This window comes from Microtus ochrogaster, chromosome 10 (genome assembly GCF_000317375.1).
Source record: "Microtus ochrogaster isolate Prairie Vole_2 chromosome 10, MicOch1.0, whole genome shotgun sequence".
Taxonomy (NCBI): Eukaryota; Metazoa; Chordata; class Mammalia; order Rodentia; family Cricetidae; genus Microtus; species Microtus ochrogaster.
Window position 1 is genome coordinate 24,147,688 of NC_022016.1, and position 8,979 is coordinate 24,156,666.

Here is an 8,979-nt window from a genome sequence, read left to right on the forward strand (position 1 = left end):
CTCACACAGTTGGGGTGGGGGACCAGACTGGCTAGAGACCTTGGCGACTGAGGGACAGTTCAGCTCACACAGTTGGGGTGGGGGACCAGACTGGCTAGAGACCTTGGCGACTGAGGGACAGTTCAGCTCACATAGTTGGGAATTTATTCGGCTTCCTTTTTGCTTCCTAAACTCCAAACTTGGAGCTGCAGAAGGTAGCTACAAGGAAATGCCAATGAGTATGTGAAAAAGAAATTTTATTTGTATATCCTAAAAGCTTATCCTCTCTAGCAGAAGTAACAGGAAAGAGGTAGCAAGACTGAGGTTTAACAGAAACACTGTGATCTGTACAGCATACCAACATAGGGTGGTTAAGGAGCCTTTCCTCGTCTTCCATCATGGACAGCATAAAATGAGGTACCTATTTCAACACATCCATGGAGGTAGGTGTGAGAAAATGGGTTTCATACCTACAGGAAGCTAATGAGAACATTCGGGGAACCTGGACCTCTACTTTTCCCATAGAATTCTTATTACTCCCATGCTCATGTGAGAATCAGACCATAACAACCTCTTAACAGCTGCCAGGGAGGCTGTTTCCACTGGGGTGATGGTGAAGACCAATGGGTATCCAGAAAGCCCATCAGTAATGAGGAACCCCTGACATGGGAAACATAAGAAGCAAGCAAGGAAGCTGGACTTCTGCATCTCTCTGCTTCCATGTCTATATGGTTACAGAGGAAATGTCCAAACTACTTAAAACAGAAGAATTACATAGGATAGTGATGTCCTATAACAGAATACAAAATACCCGGGCTACCTTTAAAATCATTCATCACTTTAAGACTTGCTTTCACTATCTGTGGTGGTTTGAACAGGAATGCCACCCCTCATAGACTCATGTTTGAATGTTTGCCCCCCAGAGCAAGTGGCACTGTTTGGAGGTGTGGCCTTGTTGGAGGAAGTGTGTCACTATAGAGGCAGGCTTTGAGGTCTCATATGCTCAAGCTACATCCAGTGTGGTACACAGTCTTCTTCTACCTGTGGATCAAGATGTAGAACTCTCAGTTCCTTCTCGAGTACCATGTCTACCGCATATTGTCATGCTTCCTGTCATGATGATAATGAACTAAATCTCTGGATCTATAAGCCGGCCCAATTAAATGGCTTCCTTCCTTTATAAGAGTTTCCGTGGTCATGGTGTCTCTTCACAGCAATAAAACCCTAACTGAGACACTATCCTTACTAAGTACAATGTTAGAAGATCCAGTGTATAATGTAAAAACCCAGTGTATAATGTAAGAAAGCAAATAAGAGGCATACAGAGTTGCTTCATCCAGTGAGACTGGGTCTGGGAGGGAATGAAAAGGGACAGATACACAGACACATACACAGAAAAGCCAGGATCGGGTAGGCTGTGCTCACTCTGGTAAAACAGCCCCAACTGTGCACAGCAATGCAGAGCCTTGCTGATTTTTATTATGTGCAGCTCAGGGGAAGGTAAGCTAGTCTCTCCTTAGGAAGTCTCTATAGGGGGGCAGTCTCAGGTTGCAGTCACCTGGGAGGAGGAAGCTGTAGTTGCTAGGTTTTCCATACACTGCCAACATTAAAAAGTCAGGCCAGAGGAAACTTTGCTCTCCCTGAGCCTCATCATAAGGGGAAGCTTTGCCATTTCTGCATGGCTCTGACACAGTGAGGTCCTTGACATGACCATAGCCATGTTAAACAGCACACATTCGCTCAAGACTTCATTCATTCTTTGCATATTCACCCAGGACTTCCTTGGTTCCCCACACAGATTGACAAAGGAAAAGTAAAGCTTGTCCTTTTCTTCAGAGGGAACGATTGTCTACATAAAAATGTCCTAAAAACTTATAAAAAGGGCCTAGGACCAACATGTACCTACATTTCCATATACCAGAAATAAACAATGAAACTTAAAACATAGTGTTAGCCATCCCTGCAAAGAAATAACTAAATAAAAATTCAGCAACACATCTCTAAACTATCTGGAAAGATAAATGGACATATGGTCTTCCATAGACTAGAAGACAAAAACAGATTGGTTTTTCCATAACTGATATTTATGACTGATAATAATTCCTATCAAAATCTTAACAAGGCTTTCTAAGTATGGACACGTTGGTTTGAAAAGTCTATAAAAAGATGCAGTAGAGTAGCAAAGGAGAATAAGCAGGAAGAATCACTTGCCAGACTGTGATTATATAGTTACAGTAATTGAGGCGGTATGCTATTGGCAGGGCAAAGATGCGGTGAACAGAAACAGACCTGCACAAACATGCTCAACTCATCTTGACAATGATGCAGAAGCCATCCAAAGTAGTCAAAAAGATAGCCTACCAATAAAGGGTATCAGAACAACTGGTTAGCCAGAGGCTACAAACAAGGGAATTTTATCTGAGTGTCATACCCTATACAAAAACAACTCACAGATGGATAACACTGACTAGAATTTATTTAAATATCTGTGTTCTTTTTGTTTTCTTAATTAAAGTTTATGTCGTGATCACAGTTTCCCCTCCTTCCTTATCTCCCGTTCATCACCCACCACAACATCCACTCCTCTCGCATCTCCATTCAGAAAGAGGCTGATCTCCCATGGGCATCAACAAAGTATGGCACGTCAAGTTGAGGCAGGACCAAGCTCCTCCCCCTGCATTGACGCTAGGCAAGGAAACCCAACATTGAGAATAGGTTCCCAAAACCAGGTCAAGCGCCCAGGGCAGGTCCTGATTCCACTGCAAGGAGTCCCACAAACAGACCAAGTTACATAACTGTCACACACATGTAGAGAGCCTAGATTGGTCCATTGCAGACTCCCTAGGTATTGGTCTAGAGTCCATGAGCTCCCAGGGGCTCAGGTCAGCTATCTCTATGGGTTCCCCCATCATGACCTTGACCCCCTAACTCGTACAATCTTTCCTCCCTCTCTTCAACAGAACTCCCAAAGCTCAGCCCAGTGCTTTAGCTGTGAATATCTGCATCTGCTACCATCAATTATTGAATGAAGGCTCTCTGATTAGGGTAGTCACCAATTTAATGATAGGAGATGTCCAGGTTAGTCAGCCTCTCCAGTATTGTTAGGAGTCTTCGCTGAGGTCATCCTTGTGGATTCCTGGGCTGGGAATTTTTCTGGCACCAGGTTTCTCCCTAACAGTGAAATGCCTCCTCCCCCATCAAGATGTCTCTTTCATTATTATCTCCCTTCATCCCACCCACAACCCACCCAACCTGATCTCTCATCTTCCCATTACCCCCCACCACACACATCCCACCCTCCCTCCCCACTGTCCCCAGTTTATCCAGGAAATGTCTTCTATTTCCCTTTCCCAGAGAAATCCATGAATCCCTCTTTGGACCCTCCTTATTACCTAGCCTCTCTGGGGCTATGGATTGTAGTCTGGTTATTCTTTACTTTATACCTAATATCCACTTATGAGTGAGTACATAACATATTTGTCTTCTGGGTCTGTGTTACCTCACTCTTTTCCAAGTTCATCCATTTGCTTGCAAATTTCATGATGTCATTTTTAGCAGCTGAATAATAATACCCCATTATGTAAATGTACCAGATTTTCTTTATCCATTCTTTGACTGCGGGGCATTTAGGTTGTTTCCAGATTCTGCCTATCATGAATAATGCTACTAGAACATAGTTAAGCAAATGTTCTTGTGGTATAATTGAGCATCCTTTAGGTACATGCCCAAGATTGGTGTATCTAGGTCTTGAGGTAGATTGATTCCAATTTTCTGAGAAATTGATATTTCGATTTCCACCAGCAGTAGAGGAGTGTTCCCCTTACTCCACATCCTCTCCAACATAAGCTGTCCTCGGTGTTTTTGATCTTAACCATTCTGACAGGTATAAATTGGCACCTCAGGGTCATTTTTATTTACATTTCCCTGATGACTAAGGATGTTGAACAATTCTTCAAGTATATCTCAGCCATTTGAGATTCTTCTGTTGAGAATTTTCTGTTTAGATTTATACCCCATTTTTAAAATGGATTATTTGGTATTTTGATGCTAGATTCTGGAGTTCTTATATATCTTTGAGATCTGTCTCTATCTGATGTGGGGCTGGTGAAGATCTTTTCCCATCCCATAGGCTGACACTAAGTAGCTGTTTTCACTCAGCACATTTTTTATTTTGATGTTTAATGGAATCCCAAAAGTTTAATTTTTAATAATGGTATTAAGTTATTTTAAAAATCAATCAGGAATTCCAAAGTTCCAAATCAATAAAAATTGGTTTCCTGATATAAAAAAAAGTTTGAGGACAATAAAATAGTACAAAAAAATAGAAAAATAATTGTCAATAAACTGAATATAAAACTTAAATCATAAAACTTATAAGAAAAAAATCATAGGAAAGTAGCCATTCAGAATTTAGATCTATATAAGTAGTTCCTATACTTGATATAAAAAAATCGTAACCCATAAAAATTATAAATTGTATGTTATCAAAGTTAAAGCACTTAGGTCTGTGGAAGGGCCTGCTAAGGTGAAAAGGAAAGGTACCGACTGGGTGAGAATTTACAGAACACTTGTTGATGAAGAACCATAGCTGAACTATAAAGACCTCTTAAGATTCAGTAGTAAAATACATAGTGGCTACAGGTTTTTAGATGCAAGAAGACAGTCACAGATACGCACAATGAAAATGGGAAGACTGCCTCACCATACTGCATGGGCACTCCCAGGAGAGGATCAGCCACCCTCAATGAAGTACAAGTTACTGGAGTCAGCTCTGCTTCTGGGCAAGGACACCCAGATCCCGTGAAGATGTCAGTCATGGGCCCCGGCTTATGCTATTTGACTGTTCATCTCTAAAACCTGGGTGGCCTATCCCCAGAAATATGCAGATGAGGCATTGAAGAAGGCGATCAGAGTCATCCCAGGTGACCAGCCCCTGTTGGTAGCTTTGCTGCAAATCCAAAGAGTCCGGAGGCCCTGGTGCCTGCTGGTGCTTGCTGCCAGAAAACCTGCTGATAAGCCCATCTTGGGGATGAGAATTTAGCTCTACAATATGCATTGCAGAATTTTTAAATGTTTAAAAAGTAAAGAATCAAAGACAAAATAAGTAATCCGATTACAAAATCTTCAAATAGAGCATGGCAATTGGGACTAAGGCTTCCAGCCTCTCCCTCCTGCTGCAGAGGACAGTTCAACCACAGCAGAAATCATGTGATCTCAGCTGTGGGATCCAGTGCACTTCAGAGAAGTCACAGGGTGTCCCTTAGATACCTGCCTCTCTAAGACTCCTTTCCTTCATGGTAAATAAGGTTTAGATCAACTCAGGTGTCTGCCACTCTTCATGGTAATAATGTTTCTATCAGCTCAATTTTCTGCCCTTCTTTTATCTGAACTCTTGGAAGGGGGCTTGCTGTAGTCCACTTGTGTTATAATTATTGTTTGTCTGCTTGATTCTAAGTTCCCTGCAGCCCAGATTGTGACACCCCAGTTGACCCTTTCATGAAGCAGCAAGTGGAAATAGATGTCATCTGGGGGACTGAAAGAAACGTCCAATCTCCAGACCGGTTATCTTCTTTCCAGTTGACAAGGATTTGACTTGTTGGAGATGACAGCTGTGTGAATCTGAACCAAGGGGCAGGGACAGCATGTGATGGGAGAAGAAACACAAATCTAGGCAAAGCCTTCATTCCTAGACATAACTGGAAACTCCATGTGAATGAGGAAGCTACTATGGAGCATGTGTGGGCCTATGCCATGCCTGAGTGCACGGTCCAAACCCCAGGAAAGACGTGAGGCTCCCAGAAGGAATCTATACACCAAACAGGAAGGCAGGGGCTAGGTGTGGCTGTACAGTGTTACTGTATGTGATGAAGTCTGCACATTCTGCTCCTCTTTTGCGGGGGGGGGGGTCAAAACAAGGTTTCTCTGTGTAATAACCTTGTCCTGGAATTAACTCTGTAGACCAGGCTGGCCTCAAACTCACAGAGATCCACCTGCCTCTGCCTCACAAGTACTGGGATTAAAGGTGTGTGCCACCACCGCCCAGCCATTTTGCTCCTTTCTGTAATGCAACAAAACTAAGTCACACAAAGACAGTTAAGATGCCATTTACTCAGAGTAACCTTTCAAACATTCCCCCAAAGGGACGCTTTGATGGCAATCTGTTTCTTTATAAAGAAAAAAGAGGAAAAGTAAGAATTAGTTGAAAGGACTCCTGCCCCTGCTTCTCCTGGTGAAGAGGCACCCAATGTGAGGACCAAGCTGCTCCAGCATGATGCTTTGATTGAGTGCTGACTCCCAGTGGTTGGAGAGAAATTCAAACCTGCGGCTCTATTAGCTTTTCCTGTTTTAATGCTACTACTTAATAAACTTCTGACTAATAATTTCTAAATTCTGAAATGACATGAATCGATACCTCTTCACACAATATGCATGTGGTAAATACACACACAAGAGAGAGCTCACGGCATCAGCCATGAAGAAAATGCAACTTAAACCACACCAAGATGCCACTGTGCAACTATCGGATGAAAGAAATAAAAAGTATTGAGGAGAGAGGGAGGGGGGACTGCCATATGGCATTTCAGCTGCGTTCCTACTCATTGATGTCAGAGAAATGAAGACAGATGTCCCCACAGCTACCTGCACCGGAGTGTTTATAACAGCTGTATCAAGATCTGGAAACCACCCAGATATTCTACAGCAGCTGAACAGAAAAACACAAACTGTGGTTCCCCCATGTCATAGAATACTACTCTGTGATAAAAAAGTACCACGCCATTTTAAAATGGAACCATAATTTGTTATAAGAGCTAGAAGAATCTCTGGAGAGCTCAGAGAGCTGGCAGGAAGTCAAACACGAAAGGTGACCAACTGTGTGATTTCATTTATGTGACATGTCAGATGCTGAAAACAAGGGAACAAAAGCCATAGGAATGGTGGCCCAAGAATCTAGGGGAGGTTATAGACTTCATGAGGGATGCTGAAAGAGGCAGACGCTCTGTGACCTACCCTTGTGAATATCCACCTTGTGAGCGTGAAAGTGTGCTGTAGTTGAGTAACCTGACTGCATTATGGGAGTACAAGTTACACGGATACAAGTTACACAAGGGATTGCTCTGTTACTTCTTACAGCTGTGTGTGAACTGCAGAACTGTCTCAAAGTACAAATTAAGCCCTTAAAATCTATCTTTTATAGAATTTACACTGATTGAAAGTCTATGTTATCCTCACTTGGACACCATGTTTATCTCTTCAACCTTGGGTTTTTTGTTGTTGTTGGGGTTTTTGTTTGTTTGTTTGTTTTTAAAAGATTTATTTATTTATTATGTATACAATATTCTGCCTCCATGTATGCCCACACGCCAGAGGAGGGCGCCAGATCTCATTACAGATGGTTGTGAGCCACCATGTGGTTGCTGGGAATTGAACTCAGGACCTCTGGAAGAGCAGCCAGTGCTCTTAACCACTGAGCCATCTCTCCAGCCCTTTGTTGTTGTTGTTGTTGTTGTTGCTGTTGTTGTTGTTGTTTTTTGTTTGATTTTTTTTTGGTCTGTTTGTTTTTTCCTGTTAAGTCTATGATAGGCGTGTGAGTGAACAGATAACAGGTTTTCCCCCCAGGCAAAGCATGTGGTATTGGGTGCCCGAGAAGAACAAGTGTTCTCTGTTGGCCTCCCTGTGTTTCAGTACCCCAGCCCACAACACTGTTAGTGACAGCTCTCTTTCTTTCTTGTCTTCAGGAAAGCCACTCGTGAAAACATCCCGAATGACCGTGCTCAACACAGAGAAGCCTGCAGTCATGGTGGACGTCGGAGGCACCATCAGGACAGTGCGAGGCGTGAATGTGACCATTAACTGCCAAGTGGCAGGTGAGCAATCCAACTGCACGTCGGTATGTTCTGATGCTGGCAGAGCTTTGGCAGAGGCTGGGGAATACACAGACCAATGAAACACAAACTCTCCTGTCCGCTGAAAAGCAAACCTCATTCAGAAAGCGCAGGCACATCATAAAATTAGAAAGAGGAGATTTATTCTGCCTGAGCCTAGTAGACCAAAAGAGGCATTGGGGTTTTTATTAGACAAATCATAGTTGTGTACATTTATGGGGTACAGTGTGATATGGCATGGAATGATTACATCTAGCTACTCAACATTGGTTTGTGTATGTGCCCTTTGCGGTGGTGTTTGTTTTATTTGTCCTGTTATAGAGTGAGGCTGCCTTACTCCCTGTGAAGCTTCAAATCCATGACTTTTCTACCACAATTTTCTAAGTGCTAGGATTGTAGCTGTGTGACATACTCTGGGCTCCTTTGTTTTGGTTTGGTTTCTATTCTTAATTTTTCATATGAAGAGAATGTGGGCATGTAAGAATTAAGGCAAGGGTGTTCCAGGTAGAAAAAGAAAAAGCATATGGAAATTTTCCTGGAAGATGAAAAGCCTGGTGTTGTCCAGGGAATAACAAGAGCTTAAATCAGAATGTGTAGGGCTTAAATCTTTATAAGGTGGGTGGCAGATGGACCATGGGTGACCTTGGAAGACTAACCAGGGAGCCCAGACAAAGGAAAATAGAACGTCATGCTGCTTCTGAGTTGGGAAATGGTTCAGTGGGTTAGGACACTTGTGCAAACAAGAGGGTGTGAGTTTGAATCCCCAGCACCATGTAAAAGCCAGGCATGACTGCACATGCCCCAGCATCGAGGGATGGAGACGTGTGGATCCCAGCACACCTACCCAAAATGAGAAGCTTCAGGCTCACTGGGTCAGAGGCTCTCAAAAACTGAAGTGGAGAGCAATAGAGGATGCTCTATGCCCTCCTCTGGCCTTTGCATGCATGCACTAGGTATGTGCACCCTCACACACATGCTCATATAACATACACACACAAAGAAAGAAATGGAAGAAGGAAGGAATGAAGTAAGGAAGGGAAGGAGGGAGGAAAGGAAAGAGAAAGGGAGGGAGGGAGGAGGAGGAAGGAAGGAAGGAAGGAAGGGAGGGAGGGAGGGA

General features: G+C 43.1%; 1 protein-coding gene across 2 annotated transcripts in view; it reads left to right on the top strand.

The window, feature by feature from the left end:
• Positions 1 to 8,979, top strand: part of Adamtsl1 (ADAMTS like 1) — a 387,047-nt gene that overhangs the window by 317,998 nt on the left and 60,070 nt on the right. For both annotated transcript variants that reach the window (XM_005352697.2, XM_026782337.1), the window contains one exon: positions 7,716 to 7,844. In XM_005352697.2, the coding sequence (XP_005352754.1) occupies positions 7,716 to 7,844 (129 nt within the window). The remainder of the gene's footprint in view (positions 1 to 7,715; positions 7,845 to 8,979) is intronic.